At 44.8% G+C, this 24,889-nt stretch overlaps 1 protein-coding gene across 3 annotated transcripts in view; it reads right to left on the reverse strand.

The window, feature by feature from the left end:
• The window catches only part of MCF2 (MCF.2 cell line derived transforming sequence), a 1,935,885-nt gene that overhangs the window by 539,193 nt on the left and 1,371,803 nt on the right, over positions 1–24,889 (reverse strand). For all 3 annotated transcript variants that reach the window (XM_069612795.1, XM_069612794.1, XM_069612796.1), the window contains one exon: positions 21,239–21,331. In XM_069612795.1, the coding sequence (XP_069468896.1) occupies positions 21,239–21,331 (93 nt within the window). The remainder of the gene's footprint in view (positions 1–21,238; positions 21,332–24,889) is intronic.

Consider the following 24,889-nt stretch of genomic DNA (forward strand, 5'->3'; position numbering starts at 1 on the left):
TGGAAATAAAGGGTTGCAGAGCTTTGGACTCCTCCCTCACTTCCCGCCTTCACAGAAGATATGGATCCTGGGTGGGCTTGACCGAGGGCTCCTGCTGAAGATATAAATCACACAAAGGAATTTTCCACCCTGAAGGGCAGGGGAAAGACCAGGAAGGGACAAGAAGGCAGAAATGGCAACACAAGAAGACAGGGCCATATTGGTAACATGGGCTCCCATGGGTGCCTTTACCGCAGCTGTGAAAAGAGCTTCTGGTAAAAGTGCACTGAATCTGTAAAAAGGTTCACTGCCACCAGCCATTTAAGGTAAGCTTGTCCCTGTAACAGAATTGTTACAGTGCTAGTGAGAAAGGGGGTACATTGTATCTCCCCAGCACTCCACATAAGGTTGGGCATGCTAGTTTCACCTAATAAAATGTGGAAGGGAGAGAAATATCCTTTCTACCCTTGGGAACTGTAGTTCTAACAAGGTTAGCCAGAGAAAGTAAAAGGGGACCCCAGTAACAATAACAAGGTATTTACCAAAGGTTGTCAAAAAGGCCATTGTCAGTGGTTCCAACAATGGCCCCATCAACGACACCACCTTTTTCTGCTCCACAAACTCCAGTCGGTAACCATCGACGGAGCCAGTGATGGTGACCGACCTCTCTCTGGGTCTCACAGCTGCGGTGACCACTGGCGAGGAAGGGGTTGGAGCCTGTGACTTTACCTTCTTATGGATCTTCACCAAGGAAACATTCTCAAAGGACCTCAACCGCATTTTACTAGAGGGAGCACAATCTTTGGACCTGCTGGTGCTGGAAGAGGCATGACTATGCCCAGAAGCCACACCAGAGTCCTTCCCTTCTTCGATGCATGCCACCAACCTCCGATGGCAGTCCTTCGGTGTCTTCAAAGAAAAGTATTGGCAGATCGTACATCCGCCCGCATCATGATCGGGATGTAGACAGCAAATGCACCTGAGGTGGGGATCCAAGAAGATATTCCTCAGGCCGCAGTTTTCACTGGACCTGAAAATAAAAGTCTTCATGGCATCCACATTGGTATTGGAGTAAAGGCCCAAGCATGGGCTTGTTGAGCCACAAGCTGCTCTCCTCCGGCAACGGGTCCCTGCAGCCGGTAGTCACAACATGACAGTAGATGGTGAAGACATTTCCCAAGAATAGGTAAATAAAGAGCAAAAAGATAATTGATTTCGAGGAGCAGAACACAAGGACTCCCAACACAAGAAACTTGCAGTAAAAATCTGAAGATGGCCACCAGGGGTGGAGTTTAGGAAGACAAGTGTCATTGGCTGGAGCAGTATGATGCAAAGTGATGCTGATCAGCTATAGAGGAGACAAGCAGTTTTAGCCGAACACTAAACTGCTTTAATTTTTACCAGCCGGACGATGGGGAATATTCATGGGCATGTGAATCCATGCAAGACCCCATGATGGAGAAGGTTAAGTCTCAACCCAGACCCGTCCATTACATTATTTCCTATCTCTGGTAGTCTTAGTGGCTGAGATTACGTGCTGGCCCTTATATCATCTATGGGCCCCTTGGGTTTGGTAACTGTAATCTTAGTAAGACCAATAACATATGTCTCCTTGTTTGTACACCCCAGTGCTTAAAGGGGTAGTTCGGTCAGAAATGTTAATGGCCCAATCGATCAGGCATGTATTTTAAAGCATACATCGATCATTCTTAAAAGAAATTCCAGTGCAATTTACCTGAGTTTTTCTCACTTTAACACATGCGAAAACGACATGTGGGGTAATGCCATCTTGTGCTAATCTTATCTGTTGATCCATCATCCTAAATTCAAGTGCTGTCACGGCACTCATTCAGATCACCCGAAAGAAAGTATGCTGCTATCATATTCTACCCAGTATGGCCAGGATTTGTGTTTTGACCCATCTATCAATCAGATGCGTGGAGCTTGCTAAGGTCGGGTTCTTTTCTTTTTACGTGCCCTCCTACAACATTGTACAGCATGCTCAGCAACACATTGCTCAGTGATGCGTTGCATTCAAGCCCTGCGGTATGTATGAGGCAGTTTTGCAGCCCAGAGCCATGGCTGACTGATCATGTTGACCTCGGCTCCCCAGATATGCTGCTATAACTGGTTCCAGTGATTAAGAGTACAGCATCTGTGTCTGTCCGTGTAGTTCTTTTCGATGCGTGCCCTACTCTCTCTCAAGTAAGTGTATCACAGTGATCCTGTATATTTTTTGTAAACGGAGGCAAAACATGTTAAACTCTTAAAAGCCGGTCTCATTCTGGGAGAATCCTTTGGTAGTGTTGTTTATGTTTTTAAAAGTATGACTACTGTGGAAATGGGCCTTTACTCTCCCTGGGTGCTGTAGATCACTGTTTCGCCAGGGTTGAAATTAGAACTGCCACTTCTCATTGCATCTTATTTAATGTCCAGTTAAAACCTGTAAGGAAGGCATGGTATCAGACATTGACGACAGACACAAGTGATCACAGTTCAAGAGTGTTTATTGAACTTCAAATGGGTTGGCTGAATTCCTATCTAAACCTAAAGCTAAGAATGGGAGCAAGCTACGAACATCAAACAATAATAATGCAGTCCTAGTCAAGTCTCTGTCAAATAAAAAGGGCCTTTACTAATAAACCTATTGCCAATCCTTACTTCTAAATACAAAAGCGTGTGGGACAATGATGTATGCAAAAGAAATGTATTCAATAAATAATATGCCAGGACGGTTGAGGAGTTGGCTTCCCTTCCCCATGTTTTCAGCACGTGGCAAGGTGGCATGTTCGAGCTTCGCACACACTCTGGCTTCTCAGCCATGAGGATACAGTTCAAAGAACAGACATCAGGCCTTCTGCCAAAGCCTCTTTCCAATAACAGTCTATTAGTGCAGTGGGTCTGTCATAAGAAACAAACTCTCAAAGTTCCATTCCCATCAGGATTATCACACGCACAAGTTTTGTTTCAATGTTCATCATGGGTCTCCATCTTCAGATTGAGACCCCCTTTTTATCACAATGTTCACACTTGATCTCCCGCAATCGGGCTCAGACCATGTTACTCCCTCATTCGGGCTCGGGTACCCTTGATATAGGTCTCCCTCGGTCTCCCTCGTTCAGGCTCGGATCCTCGTGATATGGATCTCCCACGTTCGGACTCGGATCCTCTTGATATCTAAATCAAAGACTTTCGAATGTGCGTTGTTTTTTGTTTAAGCCGTTGCAGGACCATTTCGATTAACTTCAAACAATTATGCTCATCAAACTTCTACTTTCTTTTTATCTTGGTGGAATATCTCACAGGGACTTTTGACTGAGCACATCCACGGTGCCGGACCACTCTGTAAACGGTATTGTATCTTTCCTTCTTAAGTTCAAACATTCATCAGCAGTTTAGCTTTACCTGGTCTTTCATCATACACGTTTAACAATGTTCGCTCCAGCGCTCGTTATACAATGTTGCAGCTTAAAATCCTGAGTTCAACACAGACCGGTCTTGCATCAGTCTCCCCAACTCACCAGCTGTGTTGCACTTATTTGTTCTTGGAGCCAAGGACCATAACACAGCAGCTGCTGCTGCTCCTCCACGCCTTGGTCAGATGCGCGAGAGGGCCTTCGGTATCTCTAACACACAATAAAGGATTCTTTAGTCTGGTTTCCTGCTCTTACACTTTCTGCCTCAAAGGTTTCTTGAAAGTAACAGTGTCTGGCTGAAAAGGTTAAGGGTAATTCCCTTCTAACGAATGCTTCTGGGTTTGCCGTCTTTCTGACCTTGTTCAGCTGCTGACTCAAACTGATGTTCCTTTGTGTTCTTTGCTTTGCTCTGAGCGTGCTTTAGTGCTCCATCTTTTATCTGTGTAGGGTAGTCTAATGGTGTGAAGTCAGGTGTGAGTGATCGTCAGTAACTGCCTAAACTAGCCTGACCACAGTAGCGGGACATGTCAGATACACTGCTCAGGCGTGAGTCTGTTTTCTCCGAGAGCGGGCTGCCTGTGTGAAAGTGCTGGGAAAGGAGGGGGGCAAGGATTCCACATATGCTACCTGGTAAAATGGGGTAAAGATGTTGCAGGGGGAGGGATACTGCGTCTCGCCATCTGTTGTCACACTTTCTCTCCCCGAAGACCCCTCACCCAGGTGATCCTCCCGCACTGGTCCACCCCTAGGAACTGGATCCAAAAACGATGGCCATGTCCTGGCCACATGGATGACAGATTCCCGGAGACTAGCGGGTGAGACGCCTTCTGGTTTTTCACACACCCCAGTTTCCACCAACGTGAAATTCATTGGCTTCATTTCAAGTCTGTGTGTTTAAATTAAAAATAGTTGCATTGCACAGTAATTGCACTGAAAGCTGTTTCGGGTTCATTTTTAGGAACAAAGTCCTTCAAGGTGATTGATGCATGTGAAAATCTTGAAGGAAACAGCCAGTGTTCACAAACTGTAGCATTTGTCAAATTCATTGATCACTTTATATGCTTATGTATTAGGAGTCTAATAACGCCAACAAAAGAAACACAGTTGTTTGCTCACTGCTCTTTTGGGATGGCCACCTGTCACCTCACTGCAGAGCCTCCAAGACACGGGTAGTAATAGAGCAAGTGGGCAGCATAGTCAATCATAGTTAGTCATTTTCTCTGAAGAATATTTGTTATTGAGGCCTTTAGTTGGCCGGGTCAGCATAATAATACAGTAACTATGAGACATATTTGTAGATCGAAGCAGAATTCGCGGGGGTTGTAGCATACTGGTCTTTGCTCATACTGTGTGTTGATTACAAGTTTATCAAATAAATGTAGTTACAAAGTGGATCATTGTCCTTATTTAACTTAAAACTATCTGTTGTTTCCCATAACTTTTTTTTTGTTGATGTGGCAATATTTAGATCACCATTCTCCAATAAAGTGAACTACACAATACATTACAATAGTGACTAGCACATGAATTCTAATTGTACGTATGTTTACAAAAGGACACATTTTACTCTCAATTTCTTGCACCCTATCGGGCAATGTTTTCAACAGACATCCCTGTAGGAGGCCACCCAAACATTGCATTTCTGTTAAATCTATTTTATCAACAGCTTTATTGCCTAACTCGGTTGCTGATGTATAAGAATATCTCATGTGTTCAGAACTGCCTGTAAATCCTATGACATTTTCTACTTTCACATGAAAAATATGTTGGAGAATGTACCTTTGATATGATAGTTTGTTTGTTTGTTTATTCATTTGTATTGCGCAAAAGACCCAAAGGTATCAGGGCGCAGGTATTACAAGAAGGTTCAAAGCTTAGGTACATAGGTAATATACAGACAAGAATACAGAAATTACGAGAGGGTTCAAAGCTTAGTTGCATAGATAATATAAGGACAAGGGTTATTGCAATAGTTACAATTAGTGCATAGAGTCATGACCCAAAATGGAAAGTCACATGGTCATAAAGGAGAAGAGGTGAATGGTCAGGTAACATAGAATGCAGGGTCTTTACTCATCTTGTGTTTTAAACCAGTTGATAAGTTTCGGTCTGAACTGCAGATAGGGCTGATCCACCCGTATAGTGGGCGGGAGAGAGTTCCATAGCTGGGTAGCTTTTACTGGGAAACTGCGCCCTCCAACCGTGGACAGTTTAGCCCTAGGGACAATAAGGCAGTTGGAATTCACTGATCTAGTAGGCCTAGTTGAGGCTTTTCTGCAAAATCTTTTGCTAAGGTAGAGAGAGGTGGCATTATTTAGGCATTTGTAAGTGAGCAAGGCAGTTTTGATATGGATTTTATCGCTTGTGGTAAGCCATTTGTTATGCCTTCTGATATCCGATATATGCTCTCTTTTAGGGATGCCCAGGGTAGCTCTGAGGGCGTTGTTCTGGAGAGTTTGTATTCTCTTGGTGATATACTTATTGGAGCCAATGTAGAGGGAGTAAAAGTAGTCCAGTTTGGATAATATCAGGGCTCTGGCCAGAGTGATACAGCAATCATTAAAGAGAAATGCTTTGACTGCTCTAATAAGTTTGCATGTATATGTGGTAGAAGATGCCATGGAGTTGACTTGCTTAGTAAAAGGGAAGGTTGAATCAAGGTAAAAGCGTACAGTTTTTACCTCTTAGGCAACCTTTATAGAGCTGCCATCAATTAAAAAGGAAGTATAGTCAGGGTTACGTTTTTTGAGGTTGGAGGTAGTACCATGATGAAGAGCTCAGTTTTGTCATCATTCAGGCATAGACCATTTAGTGCCATCCATGCCTGGATGATGAGGTGGACTTTGTTCACCAAGGCCAAATCCTTGTCCAAATCTCCAGAAAGTGGAAGGAGAATATGAGTATCATCTGCATAATTTGTGTAGGTGATACCAAGATGGTCCAGATCATTGATTAGGGGCTTGGTGAAAATATTGTATAGAGTGGGCGAGATGCAGGATCCCTAGGGTACTCCACACGAGGTATAGGGTCAGCTGCAGCAAAGGGTGAGAAGACTCTCATAGTCCTATTACTTAAAGATTTGATTGTTTATTTATAACGTGTTTAACACCCAGAGGTTTCTAAGCACAGACCCGTGGATCGAACCTGTGTTGCTCCGTGTCGTCTTGCTTCCAAGGCGAGCACGTTGCCGCTGAGCTATCTTTCCGAAACCTTTTCAACACATCATTTGTGTCTTGGGTGAGAATTCCTACCTGACCCCAGAAAACCCTCAGGAGAGAGGCCAGACTGTTGTGTCATTTGCTCATGTTTAGGAGTGGATCTTAGCATTCCCCGTAGTGAAAATTTGAAGTTGGTGGATTGGGGCCTCTGCTGTGCGTTAGACAAAATGGTTGCCTTCACGTGAGCTCCATGGAGGCTGGATGTTCGCCGGCACAAATCTGCTGTTAATATGAAGGGCTAGCTGTAAAACTTGCTGTGAAGTGTCATGAAGGGGCTAGGCACATTCTGACCGAGACTCAGAAGGTATGCCCCAGCGCCCTGGAGATAATAAGCAAAGTTCTGAGGGTCCAAGCTGGGCACGTGTACGATCGAGGACCAATGCAACGGGAAGTTCCCCGTGGAGGAGGTCCTGGCAGCTGCAGGCAGGCAGAGGAGACTACCGGAGGAGGAGACCAAGCGCTGGTGGAGTGGTCCACTTGCAGATACTCCACACTACTGGCAGAGCCCTCGACGTGCGGAGGCTGTGCCGGCTATTCTTAATCAACGTTGCGGGGAGAGGAAGGATACCCAGCGGCATTGTTGGGACTAGTGGTGGGGGGCAGCCAAGAAGCTTGACGAACGAACCGAGAAGTCCCGACGCGTTCAACATCATTAGGTTGGTGAGCAGAGCGAATTGAGCGTCGGAGTGACCAGGGGATGCACCACTCGGGGGCACCATGATTTAAGCCAGGTTGGGTTAACTAAACACGCTGGCTACAAACGTACAGTGCCACGTGTGAGGGTTCTGCTGTGCTTATGGACCCCTCCGGCATGCAGATCACCCTGACTGATACCGGCTCCCACACTGCCGCCATACCGCAGCACGGCAAGAATCGTAGAATGTAATATACACACTGAAGGCGGGCACATTAGATTTTGATGGACAGACTGCCCTGCGATCACAGTAGGAATCGCTAATTGCCTGCCGTAGCGTATACGGCAGACCCACAGGTGGCTGACTGTCAGCTCGGTGGATGCAGTACAAGGAGGGAATCAAAACGGGCTCTGGGGGCAGGCTCAGTGGAACGGTTCCAAGCTCCCAGACACTACGGAGCAGATAAGATGACACTGCAAACCTGTTTATACAGGTACCACTGCATAATTTAATATCTTCTCCCCCTCAAACTGATGCGGGCAGACCACGGCAGATTTCATTATGGCCTGCAGACTTGATTCAGTACATTGCTATGAGGGAAAGCGCTAGCTGTGAATGTGCACTGGGCTCAAGCATAAGGGGAGGAAAACAGACTACATGCCCAAGGCTGCTTTTTGGTTACACTGTTGGAGCAGGGCCAGAGGAACAGCCTTGGAGCGCAGACTCTTGGGGCATTACACCTGAACAATTGCCATCGTAAGCAACCGCCCCATGCTGGTCAGCTGCCCAGTAACCCACCATAATGCCTAAAGGGGTCACTCCCAAAAAAAAGTGGATCAATGGATAAATTTGCCAGACCAATGACTAAACAGATGGAAGCTGGAAACAAAGGTTCCAGCAACCAAGAAACATCGGAGACGACTCCAACCTTGCCCCCCGTTGACTTACAGGAAGTCATGACTATTATGCAACAAGGCTTTGCGGCCATCAATGACAAGCTCGATGGTATTACCATCAATGTCTCCACGATCCGTGCCCAGATAGAAAAGGCCACACAACGTATCACGGAGACGTGAATCGGAGCAGCAGAAGACACTATGGAGGCGCTACAGAATACAGTGACAACTATGGCAAAAGATCTGGGTAGAGTCAAGATGAAGTGCGAGGATCTAGAAGCGATATCATGATGCAACAATGTACGCATCACAGGGGTGCCAGAAGATGCCCTGATGGGTCCCATGGAACTTGCTGTGGAGAACTTGCTGAAAGATCTGTTGGGGGACCCGGGCTGGTCCCAAATGTTTATGGTAGAACGAGCTCACAGAACACTGACGGCAAGGCCTAAGCTAGGCACGTACCATCGACCAATAATAGCACGGCTTATGAATTACAGAGACAGAAACATGGTTTTGAGAGCTGCACGTGAAAAACAGAAGTTGAAGATGGGATCCAAAGTGATCCGTATCTTCCCGGTCTATACACTGGCGGTACAGCAGGAGAGACGCACATTCGTTGGGCTCAAGAAACTGCTGAGGGAGCATCAAATACCCTGTGCAATGCTATACCCGGTCAAGCTCCGTATGCAGTTTAAAAACAAGACCTACTTTTTCACGTTCCCAGAGGAGGCGGGGGTATTTCCTGCCGGGGAAGCAACCGCTAGAAGAAGGGTAATGTCAGAGACTAAACCAAGCTGAACACCCGTGATGCCACTAAATTTGTGCGACTGGAGTCCCGTCTGTGGAAGGACAGTCCAGGCTGTTATGTATACAATGACTATTTGCAAGTTATATGGTGGCCGGGTCTGTAACAGGCGGAAGGATAGTGTTCAGGTTTGGTTGTACAGGGCGCTAGAGGTAAGACTCGAGAGATGATGCGCCGAACCTCGTCAGTAAATAGGCAATTTACAATGTGTTCTGGTAACATCTGTTTTACATGTTATAGCGGGTTAGGCACGTCTAAAGTTTAATCGTGGCACCAGATGGGAATTCTAGGCACTACGGAAGCAGTCGCCCCCAATGCGAGTGCACATTTTGGTTAAACAGGACAAGGGAAGACATAGTCAAAGATTGGGGTACTATGAGGGAGGGGGAGGTGGGATTTGGGAAATGTTGGGGTGAAATAGTTCTCAAAATGCACAGGTCTGGTATGATACACTATGATCAGGTGGTGAACAGGTACAGGATGGCGGTGTTAACCGAATGGTACACCAGAGATTATAGCTAGATGTGGTTCAACAGGGGTGAAATTACTAAGCTGGAATGTGAGGGGGCTAGGCCTGCCCATCAAGAGGTGTAAGATAATGGTATATGTGAAAAGGCAAGAAGCTCAGTTAATATTTTCGCAAGAAACGCATCTATTAGATCATCAAGTGCAGAGGGTGGCCCCTGGCTGGGGAGAGAAGCAATATTACACTCCCTACTCAACCAGAGCTCGTGGTGTCATGATCCTGATCCACAGATCACTCCCATTTATACACTACGCAACAGAGAGTGATGCAAGTGGCAGATTTGTGATTCTACATGGGAAACTGGGGAATGTAGATGTTTAATTAATGAATATATACGGCCCTAATATAGATGACTCAGAATTCTACGAGGAAGTGTTTCGCAAATGTGCCAAATATCACAGCGCATTAGTGATCTGCGGGGGTGATTTTAACTCTATATTAGACACTGATCGGGACAGCACGTCAGCAACGTCCTGGACCCAGACGAGTGCAGCACGTACAATACACACACATTTTACAGATTTGTGCTTGAAAGATGTGCGACGCTCGTTGCATGTGACACAGAAGGCATTAACTTTTTACTCGTCTGTTCATGACATGCACTCCCGTATAGATTTCTCTATCTAACATCGCAGAGGGTGTTGAGTTGGGGGACTGTGGCCCAGATATTGCCCAGGATATTATCTGATCATTGCCCGTAACGCTCACACTGAACATTCCGATAGGGACTACCCAGAGAACACAATGGCGCTTTAAAGCCTCATCTCTGTTAGACCCAGTATTCCGGTCAGGTATGGCACAACAGATGACTTCTTTGAAAACAAAGAGTTGGTGGGCACACAGGCCCTCTTATAGCAAACATTTAATGTTTACATGCGTGGGGTTGCAATTTTCACTGAATTTGGGGTATTTCGTAACATTAGGAGGGAGGCAGGATGGAGTAGCGGTAAATAGGGTAGAAGAGGTGTGCGAAGTGTTTTATGGCTTCTATGAGAATCTCTACTCCCCTCAAAGCGTGACTACGGAGAGTGAGATAGATGAATATTTGACTAAGATACCCACAACACGGTTATCGGATGGCGCTCGTAGTGCACTTGAGGTCCCGATAACTCTGAGTGAGATAAAGGAGGCGATTAAAGGTTTTTCGGGGTAGAAAGCCCCTGGATCTGATGGGCTAGGAGCAGAGTTTTACAGCTAATTAATGGCTACTTTGGCTCCCCGTCTCCTAATTTTGGAGCGAGGCGCCGGAAACTGCCATTTTGCCAGAGTCAATGCGAGAGGCGATCATCGCTCTATTACTGAAGCCCAGAAAGCCGCCAGAGGACTGTGGGTCTTATCGCCCTCTATCCCTTATTAACACTGATGCAAAGATATTTGCCAAGGTACTGGCCTCCCGTCTGTACCCCTTAATGCCATATATGATGCATGAGGACCAGGCAGGATTTATACAGGAGAGAGTGACAGCATCCAATATACAGAGGTTTTATAATGTATTGGTGAGGATAGGACAGAACCTGGAAGGGGTGGCAATATTCTTAGACATGCAGACAGCATTTGATACAGTATATTGGCGGTTCCTGTTCAGGGTGTTGCATAACTATGGGTTTGGCCTGAACTTCAGAAGTTGGGTGCAAGTCCTATACACGCAACTATATGCTAGAGTGTGCGTTAACGGGGTACTATCTTCAATACTGATACTAGTGGCTGGTACTAGGCAGTGCCCTCTTTCGCCTTTGCTTTTCGCCCTGGTGATAGAACCCTTGGCAGATCTTGTGAGGGCACGCCACGCTTGGGTAGGTATACCCATAGCTGGACGGGTGGAATTTATATATATGATATGATATGATATGGCATTTATAACGCACCTATACACAAGTGTTTCAAGGTGCAATAGCACACACTATATGCTGACGACATTATGATGTATGTGAGAGAGCCTGAGAAATACTTGCAGAGAATTCTGGCTGCGGTGCAAGAGTTTGGGAAATATCTGGGTCTTCGCTTGTATTGAAATAATATTTCCACTGACGGACAGTACGAGAGAGCCCAATAACTAGTCTGGACTGCGTTGGTCGCCCCAGAAGGTGAGATACCTGGGAGTGGAAATAGCACGCACATTGACTCTTGTACGATTCCTCAATTATGACACGCTGGTTAGTGAAGTGTGTGCCAACCTAGAAAGATGGGGGCAACTCCCTATCCCACTAACGGGTTGTGTGGCAGTACTGAAAATCATAATCTTGCCTAAACTGTTCTATCTCTTAAGCACTATACTGCTATGGCTGGGAAGATCCCTTTTCAAGAAGATAATCGGTAGCAAATGCTACGTTCGTGTGGAAAGGGCAGGCAAGGACCAGCTGTAAGCGTCTACCATTGCCTTATGAAACAGGGCGGGCTGGCTGCTCCAGATTACGAATTGTTCCATCTAGCAGCACAAGCATACTATGAGGCACACTGGGTGGAGGGCGGACTGCACACTTCATATTTGGAACTAGAAAGACATGGGAGGAGCAAAGCCACACTATTACATGGGGTGATTATGGGGAATCCAGGGGGCGGTGGGGTGGTAACCTCCTAGACCCAGTACTAGCCACACAACAGGCATGGTCAAGACTAGTCCAACAACCCAGTAACACTATAATGTATAGCCCGGCTATGCCAATCTGGGATGCACCATATCTAGACCCATCTAGAAATGCAATGCTGACGGCACACTGGCGAGAAGCAGGCATAATGAATCTTGGAGATCTATACCGGAATAATGCTTTTGTGCCCTGGGACGATATTAAGACACAAGTAGGGGACACCCCACTCCAGAGACTCCAATTCTATAGTCTCCACTCCGCGGTGGCATCGGTTTGGGATGGGTTCCCCAAGAACCACTCTCACACCAATGTCTGAACTATGTAATTTTCCCCCAATACAATGAAGACAACTGCTTCGGTGCTGTATAGACTGGCTTTGTCGACGAAAAGGGTACTAACACCAGATGTTAAGGGTGAGTGGGAGAAGGACCTAGATATCCTTTTTACAGATGAACATTGGCTACAACTATGCAGGCTCATGAAACAAGTGTCTTACAACTCCAGGTACAGATTAATTCACTTCAAAATATTGAATAGCGTACACCTCACTCCCGCCCGTCTTAAAAAAATGTATGTAATGGCTGATGGAAAGTGCCTGAGATGCGGGAGTGAGATGGCGGACATAATGCATATGTTATGGTCTTGCAGAGCGCACTCCGCATATTGGGAGAAGGTATCTAGTGCATTGGAAGAAATGGTAGACAAACCGGTAAGGTGGGAACACAAGTCATGCATATTGGGCTAAGTGTTTAAAATGAATCCGCTGAAGCGTAAACACATAAATATTGGGTTGCTACTTGCTACACATGCTATATTAATGAGGATATGACCTGGGCAAATGATAAAGTAGAGATATTCTCCAGTTTGATGCCATTAACAAACCGACCTAGGGATATATCGGGAGGATTTTGTCAGTACTTGTCCAATAAAGAAGAGGGTGGAAGCGGCAAAATGTAGGACTGTGAATGATGCAACACCTTGATGTCTGCTTAAGAGCTGTCGGAATGTACCTTGTGCACTGCAGTGCACCGTTGTATGAATATGTAAAGTTGTACTACTGTGCAAAGTTATATAAAGTTTAAAAAAAAGCAAATTCGAAGTTGGCACACATGTTGAAGTGCTCGCCGCCATATAGTATCTGTGCTATGTGAAGACACGTAGATCCATATTTGTTCTAAGTGAGGGAAACGTTCATTGCTGAAGGGCATAGTTGATTGTTTTGTTTGAGGTGAGCTACTTACTGTAGCTTTGCAGAAGACCACACTGACCTGTTTATAGTGTGGGGAAAGCTTGTACTAAGGTGGCTATTGCGCTACTTGCTCTATATAAAATGAGGACAGCTTATATTGCTTTGAACTCTGGTAACCTGTGAGAGGCAAGTCTTCATTGTCTCGCTCATGCAGTCCTATTTGATGGAGGTTTGCACTGCTGTGGCGAACACTGCACCCGTTCCTTATCAGTGATTCTTCTGATGTGTGTTGAAAGTGTAGAGGAGGTCCCAAATACAACCTGCACTCCAGTCGCCCATTTTGAAGTACCGGGATATGTGACGTATGATGAGCAAATGAACCAGCAGAGAGCCGCACTAGGGCTCTGCCCATTGCCAATCAAAAGAACAATACCTAGTAAATACCAATAACCCGACAGCCATGGACAGTAAGGTATCCATTAAGGCAACCATACCAGCAAATGACACGAAATGAAGATTGCTTAAACACTGTCCCAGAAGAAACTCAAGAGGCCTTAATTGAAGACGAATGATGACGAGACGAGGGCCCGGACAGACGTACAGATGAACAAACGAAAACCAAAAGATGAGACACAAAGACGAAAGGTGATAAATAAGGATATTGTGAAACTAGGAGCAGCGACGATGTTGAAACATACAGAAATTTGAACTGCAAAGCAGGAGGAAGATATTCAACCAACTAATGCCTGAACATATGCTTGTAACGCAAGAAGCTAAGAAACCAGTGCGGCTTGCGATGCTAGAAGAATAGAGCGCAACGCACCATTATACATAATCTACCTCAACGAAGCACATTATATAAGTGCGAGTCCACTTTATACAGAACTAGGTTACAAAGGGTCAAACAGGCCAGGATTTGTGTTCTAGCAAAAGGCAAGAAGAGAAGCCTGATCCGTAACTCAGCATAATGCAGCTCGCGCCTGGGAAGTCGAGGTCAAACCAAGAATGGGAGACGGATAGTAAGTTCAGAGAATCGAAATTTAAGGAGCAGAGCAGCCTGCCCCGTGAAGGTCGAGATAAGGCGGCCCAGGCAGGTGGCCGAAAGTAAGAATTAAATGCACAAATAGAAGGAATATGAAGCAAATTCACGGTGTGCTAACACATGACCAGCCAAGCGCGAAGAGGTACCAACGTCTGATGTCACCCAAAGCAGAAGATACCATAACTTTTCCTGATAAGAAGATACAGTTTCGAGGCCAACCACAGCCAACTATTTGACACACAGCCATTCGAGTACTGATTGATGGAAGGGAGGCTGGGTGAATCTTGGGGCATCTTGTATCTGGGTGTCCATCCTGCATGCTGCTAATTAAAGTGGAGATTTATGCTTGGGGTTGTAGCCGACCCAATCACAATGGACCAAATAATGTAGGGTCCTATAGCTAGCAGAACCAATGGGACGTCGTACTTGTAGTGACGTTTTACATGAGTAATGTTAGAGGGAAGGGTGTAGACACCCACCTGATAAGAGTTAACCAATCCTCACACTCCATTACCATATACAGATATAGCACCTATATATAAGTTACCTTTTCCAACCAATAGAATTGCACGACAAAATTTGGAGTGTTATACGTCAATTGATGACGAATTTAGAGTATAACTATTACTGTTTGAATGAAGATTGCTGGGAGTTGAAGCGAGACGTGCCATCGCATCACTGTTGATCTCCATGTTTCCCCATTTCTTGTACTTGTCATTAAACGGACTCCCCTTTGCCAAACCATTGAGTTGTCGTTATTGATTGGTGTTGAAGTAGTAAACCTGCACCCCCATCCACCTCAAGGTGCAGCTATCTTGTCTTAAAGTATTCGAGAGCGAGCTCTGATTCTATGGGCCAATCAGGGGTTAATCGCCCTCATTTACAAAAGCTTGCACTGCTACTGCCGTCCCTTTTATTTGTGAAATCAAAGCTTGTAGTGGTGATGCCCTGGCATGCCTGTTCTGCAAGTGTGATGAAAACTTGCCCCAGCCTTGTTCAAGGTGTCATGTTCTGTGTGAGCAAGGTATTCATTAGCTTGCAGTAGTAACGCATCTATTCCTTATAGGGGGGGCAGCTTCTGTTGTTGCATTCAATGCTCTATCTAAAGTATGCGTTAAATTAAGGTTGTGTTTCCACTTTATCTGATCCTTGTGAGGGTAGCCTGCACTACTGACCTTTCCCACCCCGTTCCTAGTTGCAAAGGGGGCGTGCTGCTGCCAATGCTATGCCTGTTCTCTGTGAGAAATGTTTTGCTTATGGTACTCGTGTATTTTTAGTTTTGACTCTAAGGGGATGCTTAAGCCGAAATTAAAGCATTGGAGTACAGATAGGCAGAGATGGCATATGAGGACACAATGATTGTAGGTGTTGTTTGGTTATTTACCCACCTATTGTTCCCATGATCATGCTAATCCCTATGGCCATTCCCACCCACGTACAGCCTCTCTGCGGACAAAACATACGCTCCTTGGATCTCTTTGAGCAACCTTTATCAAGCCTTAAAATCAAACTTTGCAGTCGAAGTGCTGCCGGGGTTTTTGCAAAGCAGTCTTCTGAGAGCTAATGTGTTAAGTGGTGCTGTAAATAGGAACTGGTCCAATAAAAATGTCTTAACGAGATAGATGTGCCTCCAGGCACTTGATTTATAAGCAGTATACGTTTCCATCACTGAAGTCCTGTTAAAACAAGCATTAGCAAAGCCAACGGTTTCGGCTAGTGTATAGATGTTGCTATCATATGCCCAGGTACGTGCACCAATTTCAAGCTGCTACCATTAATGACCAGCTAATATTATTACTTCAATGCCTGGCAAATAGCTTCACAGAAGACAAAACGTGTGGCATTGCCAATGCTTGTTCTACATTGACATCATAAATACATTTATTAAAAACTACAAATCTGCAGCTATTTGTTTTGAAATTTGTACTGTAAAATGCAAACTGTTGCCCAATGTCTCAATTTTCCTGCACAGCTCCCTGCATTTTGGGAGCTGTGCAGGAAAATTGCACAGTAAAATTGCATTTTACACTCCAGCTCTTTTAAAAGATCACCAATCAAATGTGTGTCATGGTGTAAAATAGCTACATGATTAGAAAAAGTCGCGAAATTTTCGAAATCTCCCGTTTACATGGCACAGATGAGCCGCCTAAGAGAAATGGTGAGCCCTGGCACTTACTTTACAAATGAAGCACTGGTACACCCTTTGTTGCTCCGGGGGGTTTCCAGCCTTCGCAGTCCTGAACAGCAGTCTCTAGTATACTCTGGATATTATTAATTTCCTTATCCAGCTTTACCAGCAATGTTTGCATGTTCAATATCTGGCTCCTGCTCTACAGGCCGATATCCTGAGCCTGATGGCACAAACCTGGAGTTCACTTACATGACTTGAGTGTTTCCATGCACCTAATTTTTCAGGGTCTGAGGTGAGTTCTCTGATGGGTCAATCCCACCGATGTGATATAGGGTTCAGTGGTTTGCCTAAAACCTACAGTCTCAGACGAGCAAGTTCAGAGCAGCCAGGTGTGCAGCTTCAAGTCTCCATCCTTGCACACACAGATTTAGGGTGCAGTCCTAGAGTGCTTTGTGAGTGCGCAGCTACAGGCATGCAGACACTTTATCTAACAGACCATCGGGGTTCCTACTGCATGCTACAAACCGAAAATGTGGTAAGTGGGTAGGTTCCATGGTGTAGACAATGTAAAAAGTATGAAATATAAATGTTCTAATGTTTGCGGTCTGCAATGCTCAGATATGTGTGTGTGTCTGTTCGATATGTTCAGCATACTTCCCAACATGCTACGTGCCTGAAATTTGGCATGTGGGGAGGTCCCATGGTGTAGACAAAGTTTTTTGTGTTAGCGCTCTGAGGCCTATGGGCGTGTAGCGCATGAAAAAATTAAAATAAATAAACAAGTTTAAAATATACCTTTTTTGTATTTTATCTTTTTTTAAGTGATCTGCAATGCTTCCTCTTTCCATATGGCTCTTTGTGCTGTAGTTCTGCCGTAGCTCTACGTTCATTGTTCCTGAAGTTCAGCAGTTCATTGCACGCTATCGGCATTCTGACAGACATTAGCAGCACCCACTTTTGAAGTCATGCGGGTTGACACAAAACGGTGCTTTTGTAGTAATGAGGGTGACAGGAAACGGTGCATGTTTATTCAATAGGTTCCGCAATGACATTGTCCGTCACATTGTGGCAAATCTCTCATGATAATTACAGGAACTTCAATTCCCACGGAAGTTGATGAATGTATGCCATCTCAACATTACAAAGCTTGCATGCTTCAGCCATACACATATGGGTACGACACTTCAAGCTTACACACTTCAGCCCTACTAGTTACTGTGAGAAGAACGGGTACACCTGCTAATATTTATATATGATATATTATGAGGGCGTAAGAGTGTTATGCTGCACTGGCCAGCCTTCCAGCTAGCTGATAGGCCTCTTAGCTTAACGACGTGAGAGCATGACATTTAAAAGCTCTGTAGGGGAGAGGCAATCCAAATTTATCAGAGCTGACAGATTCCAAATATAAGCAAGTGTAAACAGTGTAAACAGGCCCCCATGCATACATCCATAGACATGCAAATGCGCCCAGTGCGAGTTGCAGAGCCCTTAGTTCTATCCAGACCCCAAGTCGACTGCTTAGCAACTGTAACTGCTTAAGGACCCTTGCAAGCTACTCTTTCTCTCGGGGAGCTCTTAAAAGCTGTATCAGCTGTACCAGTAGACTGCCGGTGCGCTAGTGCATAAACTACACTGTCACCAGCCAGCGTACGGCAAAAGGCTGGGACCGGAAACCACCAACTCCATGGATCTACTACAGCGTAGAGGAAAGAACCCACACTGACCACCAATCACCAGCCGCATCCGACACCAGCCTGTATAGCTCAGAACATTATACAAAACCAAAACACAGGAACGCAAAATAAATTAAAAAAATGAATCCATGAAATTGCTAAAAAGTGAAAAGGGGGGGGCTTTGAAAATAGTTGCTTATGTATATAACATTTTATTTAACCCATAATCTAAAGAAACCTGTGACACCCTGGAGCATCCTACAGAAGGAGGAAATGAGGAGGACTGTTCAGGTGATGGGCATAAAGACAAGCAATACTAACTAAGGTTCTCCAGTTTTCAGTGCATGAATATGCCATTAGGTGGCATGGTTAAAATTCAAGGACCGTCCCAAGCATCGAGATGGGCTTTCATATGCTTCGGGTTTAGACTACGGCAGGACAAAGAAGGAAATCCATGGTCATCAAGTTAATTCTGACAGGACAGGATCATGGAAGACAGTCATAAGCACTGAGTTTTTTATTTTAAAACTCCTTACATCATGGCATAGTATCTGGGAAATGTCCTTTGCTGCAACAGATAACGCAATCAGTTACGTGGTCCCAACTCCATAGTGAATACTCTCCACTCTCCCGCTTTGCATAGCTAGCTCTGAGTCAACGAACTCCATAGTGAATACTCTCCACTCTCCCGCTTTGCATAGCTAGCTCTGAGTCAACGAACTCCATAGTGAATACTCTCCACTCTCCCGCTTTGCATAGCTAGCTCTGAGTCAACGTTGGCTGGGAGCTATGCTAGGAACGTATTTTGAAGAACCTCCCCAGATTAGTGTTTTTTTTTTGTGCATTTATCATTACAAAATGTTCTCCCATCAGTAAATTGAATGGCCAGATTCTTCCTGTTTATATCGGACATTTCAGTTTTGAACCAGACAATGATGGCATTTGCTGAAATGAAGTCTGACCTTTATCTAGGGTTTTGCTGGGGAGCTGCAGGAGAATTGTGGAATATGCAAGGCAAGGCATTTAATCAGCCCCACAATTGGTTTGGATGTAGTACGTGTGAGATGGTTAGGTTTGACAGAAACAGATTTCTTGAGAACATAGCCTACTTTACTGTGTTATAATTATAATTGTTCATTTATAATGCAGTTAATACCAGAGTTTGGTTTCCAAGCGCAGGATCGGGATTGAAAGCTGTGTGCTTGCTTCCAAGACAAGCGTGTTGCCCCTGAGCTACCCTTCTCCCCCCCCCACTCGACAATTTGTTGACAGATTACATTTCAAGATGGTTAGACAGTATGTTTGGTTCTTTTGATTCCAATGCAACCTCTGGTGAATTTGCTGTTGGCCAATCATAATTAGACCAAAACAGCGTTGGTCGAGCGGCTTTTGAATTGGTGCTGCTTTCTGATTTCAGATGCCTTCTGTAGCTTCTTGCTTCCACTGCAGCATTCCCATTTTTTGTGCCGCCACCACAGCCAGAAGATCTGTGAAATATGAAGCCGAGCAATCAGGTCTTGGTTCACACATTCCCTGCTGCTTTTTTTGACTAAACAATTCTCTCAACCTGGGCTTGCTTGGGCCTCAGTATTTAAATCTTTATCAGTCACACTTGCCTCTCGTTGACACCAGCATTTGCAGGGTTTCCGTTGCTCATATCGCCTCTGCCAGGAAACTGATGTGGATGCTTTGCTCGGAAACTCATGTTTTATTGCCATTCGTCCCCAATGATGTGATCTGGTTTTTGAAGGACATTTCCAGTGTCTCTTCTATTTCTGGTCTGATTTTACTCGGATGAAGTTCTTCTTTGCTCACGGGTTTTCGAGAACTGGCACAAAAACAAACATCACAGGAATCATGCGAGCGGGTTATGGCAGTTCCTGTGTGGTTATTCACGGTCACCTTTCTCTTTGTAGCTTGTGTTGGGGCATCGCCTGCCAAACCCCACTGACATTTGGGGGTACTGTAGTGCGTCTGCAGCATTGGAAATTGCACAACATTCTGTTGCTCTTGCACTATTTAGAGCATCTGAAGCTCCTGTGAGGAAAGTGGACAATTTCTACCCTACGTTACTTACATATTTCCCATGGCTCCTTGTGCCTCTGTGGGACGCGCAGTGCTGCCCCCGCCCCTATTTCCAGGCATTGCAATATAGTTAATCTGTCCCTTTGATAAGGGAGAGGAGTTTAAGGATGATGAGGGCATAGGCCTGGGTTTCAGAATTAAGGTAAGCAATTGTTTTTACTCTCAATGCTGGTCTCTAAAAGCTGTGTGTTGGAAGGCATATCTAGTGGTAATTGGAAGGAAAAGTGGATTCATAAAAATCTGTCAGCTTGTGTAATGGTGCTTTCTCTGCCTCGATAAGTGGCCCCATCTGAATGTCAGATGGTGAAACCCTATGGACAGGGCAATTGCCCACCTCAACATTCCCACTTCTTTCATGATGCCTACAAGACCAATAGAACGGATTTAGAAGGGGGCACTGGCTTCCAGTGGTCTTTATTCTTATTTCCTGGTGAGGATTTAGGTTCAGGGTGGATATCTGGCCTAATTACGATGGGGCAGAGAGCTGCATCTATCCTGAACAAGAGAGTTTCATTCTGGCCCCTGAAGAGTAACGAGGGTACACATTACACAATAATCTGATAGGTTAGTCGAGGCACAGTCTAACACTCACACCCAGAAATCGAGTCACATAATGCTCGGCCACGCAGAAAGACCCACCTCTGTTGTAGGGCATACATGGGGACACTGAACTACTACAGTCTTTGGACTTCTGGCTTATCGATCTATTCTCACTCAGAATGAGGTAGTAGCTTCTTTATGCCATATCTGTCCCTCCTTCTTCACTCTGTGGCATATAAATGATGGCATGGACTGATTTTCTTTCACTGAAAACCTATTCAGGTGTTTATTTTGTTTCCCCTTTAGCCTTTGGACCAATCATAATTTCTAGGATTTTATTTGTTAAGTGTCGCCGTAGGCTTACAGTTCTTACCCTCAAAAGAGCAGCTGATATGAGAACCCAAAAACATCAACAGCTTTCACAATATTTCAATAATGTATAGAAAACATAGAAATTAAGACCATAATTACATTAAAATACTCGAAAGAACCAAATTCTCTGCTTCCATAAATACCTTCAGTAATAATTGGTATTTTGTCAGGCGTTGCACTGGTTTAAGAAGGTATGAGTCCAGTCCAAGCTTGTGGTTTAACTTCTTTTGGCATTCCTACAAAGAGAAAGAAAGTATTACATAGACCTTGTTGTATAAATCTAGGCATATGACGAATAGAATGAATGATTTTGGGAGATGCATTTGTGCTGTACTTTAGGCTGAGAAGACAACATACACTGCTAGTTTATTTTACTATAAGGTACATTGCTGAACAATACCTTTCACAGAACGTGGCCATGGCCAGAGGGCACGGCCTCCGGCCGTTCCCACAGTGTTTTCTAAATCACTCCAAGACCACTAGCCATGGCCTTTGGCCATGGACCGAATGTATTTTAAATCACTACCAGACCGTTTTGGCCATGGCCAGTGAGCACGGCCTTTGACCATGCCCACTTTCCTTTTTAGAACACTACCTGACCACTAGCAATGACCTTCGGCCGTGCCCACTGTATTTTTTAAACCACTACCAGACTTGTAGCTATGGCCTTAAGTTAACCTCGAAATCCTCCCTAATGCAACCATCGCTCAAAGATGTTCATCAATCACAGACTTATCTTGACCTGTTTTTACAGTGGTATTGCTATGTATAAAAGATGGCAGGCTTTGAGAACTCACCATTCTTTTAGGCAATGTTTAGTGAGATTACATTATTTACCAAGGGTCACACACCTTGTTTTAAGGTAGTCTTTTGATGACTGTTGGGATGCAACGCACAACCCCAGCTAACTGCATTTAAGCAGCACCGAAAAGGGCAAAAAATGACCGGCTGCAAGAATAAAATATACCCAAGTATTTTTGCCCCCATATCGAAAATCAAAAGCTGGCACCCATGAATCAACATTCAGTAAATGAACATATATCTTAAAGTGAAATACACAAATGTAGTTCAATTAACCATCCCCTTAGAAGAAAGGGAGCAAGATAAAATAGCATTGGACTTAAAAAAAAAGGAATGAACACCAGAAAAATAACCTGATAGAGGAAATGTTCCAATAAATATGCTGGCAAAGTATAAAAGGTGCTCACTATTTAAATCCAGCAATCTGTAGTGAAATATTCCCTGGAAAACAAAATCCCAATACCAAACAAGTGATTGTGGTCTTGTGGGTAAGCATCTGAACTGGGACCATGACAACCTGAGAAAAATACTGGAAGCCAAATACTTGTGCAAATTTGCCAAACTCCAAAAAACCAAAGTGGTTGAGTCTGACCTCTGGAAAAAAAAGTTACGCTGTCCACCCACGTGTCCTTTACTTGTGCCCTGAAAAGCAGCCACAATCAGGGGGAAAAAGCTGCACCAGTGTCCAGGAGCGTAACCTCTCTTGCCACATCCTGGGCAAATACTCATGAATTACATGGCCTCTCATCATTTCCCCTCCTCACCCCCATATCTGGCTTTCAACAATACTCTGCTTTATTAAGAAAACTTGAAAAGTACACATACCATAGTGTCACTCAACTATATAAATCCTTACAGGACTATGTCAGACTAAAAATGTACAATTGTGGCATTATTCCCACCATCTTGACTGGGAGACTAAAAATACAAGAATGCAATTCAGTAAAAGCCAAAAAACTGGTCTTTGAGAGGGCCCTGGCAACATAGAAGATCGTTAAGCCATATTAGGGCATAATATATATTTATTTATTTCTTCTTGCCATGTTTCTATTGCTCTATTTTTTGAGAGTCTGATTAAAAGGACATTTTACACAGACCAGTGGTGTGCCGTGACCGTTTTTCCTTTTTTTTGGTAAATGTGAGTATGCTAGTATTTCCGGAAAGAGTCTGTGGTTGATATATGGGATACATTACTCACCGTAATCGTAGTTCTGATGCTTGTATCTGCTTAGATTCACATGCTGTGCATAGGCCGACATCTAGTGGAAGCTGAGGAGTATTACAGTTTGTTTTTCGAAACTCGAAAATGGGCGTTGACACAGGGCGTGCCAGTAATACTATGCCTAGTGTGACGTCCACTGTACCCAAGATCCCTCACACGTCTAGGATGCTCAGATTGTATTTTTTCTGACATGAGGTAGCATGAAGAGTAGCGTGAGTACAGATAATCCAAGCAGATAGACAGAAAGGTAAGACTACAAGCAATCATGCGCCTTCTCTCGGAGGGGAAGAAGGGTGGGTCGCATGTGAATCTAAGCAGATACAAGCATCAGAAATACGATTACGGTGAGGCTTGTGGAATCTGCTTAGATCACATGCTGTGCATAGATTAGCGAGCATTACCAGAAGAAGGAGGTGGGATGTGAGAAGGGTCATGAGCAAATAAGTGTCTTAGAACCGCTTGTCCCACTTGTGTATCTGCCTTGAAATGGGTGTCAATGCAGTAATGCTGAGTAAAAGTGTGAATAGAGCTACAAGTAGCTGCTTTGCAAATGGTGTCAAGGGGTACATTTGCAATGAAAGCCAGAGTGGCCCCAATGCCTCGAGTAGAGTGGGCCCTTGGCGTAAAAGGCAGAGTCTTTTCAGAGAGTGAGTAACACAGCTGGATACAGTTAATAATCCACTTCGAGATGGCACCTTTAGAGACGCGATCCCCCTCTCTGCCTGTAGCTACAGTTGATCTGTTTTCTTTAGCGGTCTGGTTTTATTTACATAGTAGAGGAACGCCCTACGCACATCTAGGGTGTGTAGTTTCACCTCAGCCGAGCTTTGCGGGTTCTGGAAGAAAGCCGGAAGCTCGATGGACTGGTTTACATGGAATTTTGATATAAATTTATGCGAGAACCTAGGGTGTGTGCGTAAAACCAGTTTGTCTTTATGGATGGTAAAGAAGGGATCCTGTACTGACAGAGCCTGAATTTCACTGACCCTTCTTATAGAAGTAATAGCTACTAAGAAGGCCGTTTTATAAGTCAGGTGTTTGAGACTGCTTTTATGCATGGGTTGAAAGGGGGGCCCATGAGCTTGGCTAGCACCACATTAAGGTCCCACCCTGGTGGTGGGTTTGAAATAGGAGGGTGAAGTCTCTTTACTCCTTCCATGAAGGCTTTAACTACTGGTACTTTCCACCACGAAACCTTGCTATGGGAAGTGGTGTAAGCCGAGAGGGCTGCTAGGTGTACTTTCAGTGAGTTAAAAACCAATCCTGCATCTAGCAGGTGGAGCATGTATGTAACAATAGTGAAGGAGTGCAATCAACTGGGTTGTTTTGTCTACTCTGGCACCAGATAACAAACCTCTTCCACTTGTCAAAGTAACAGTGCCTGGTGTTTGGTTTCCTGGATTCCTTTAGGATGTCCATACACCTCTGTGGTAAATTGAGGTGTCCAAACTCTATGACCTCAGGAGCCATGCTGCCAGGTTCATTGAGTTGGGTTGCTGGTGCACTGTTTGACCTTGGTGCTGGGACAGTAGGTTGTACCAGGCTGGAAGTTTGATGGGCTCGCACACCGCCATCCTGCGTAGGTGTGGGAACCATGGTTGTCTTGCCCACATGGGAGCAACTAGGACGACTCCCTGTTCATCTTGTTCACCACATTCCTGATGAGAGGAGTTGGTGGAAAAGCGTACGCAAACATCCCTGACCAGTTCATCCACAGGGCGTTCCCCTGGGAGTCTGGTTGGGGGAACCTGGATGCAAATCCTGGGCATTG

This window comes from Ambystoma mexicanum, chromosome 5p (assembly GCF_040938575.1).
Source record: "Ambystoma mexicanum isolate Mex_15411 chromosome 5p, UKY_AmexF1_1, whole genome shotgun sequence".
NCBI lineage: Eukaryota > Metazoa > Chordata > Amphibia > Caudata > Ambystomatidae > Ambystoma > Ambystoma mexicanum.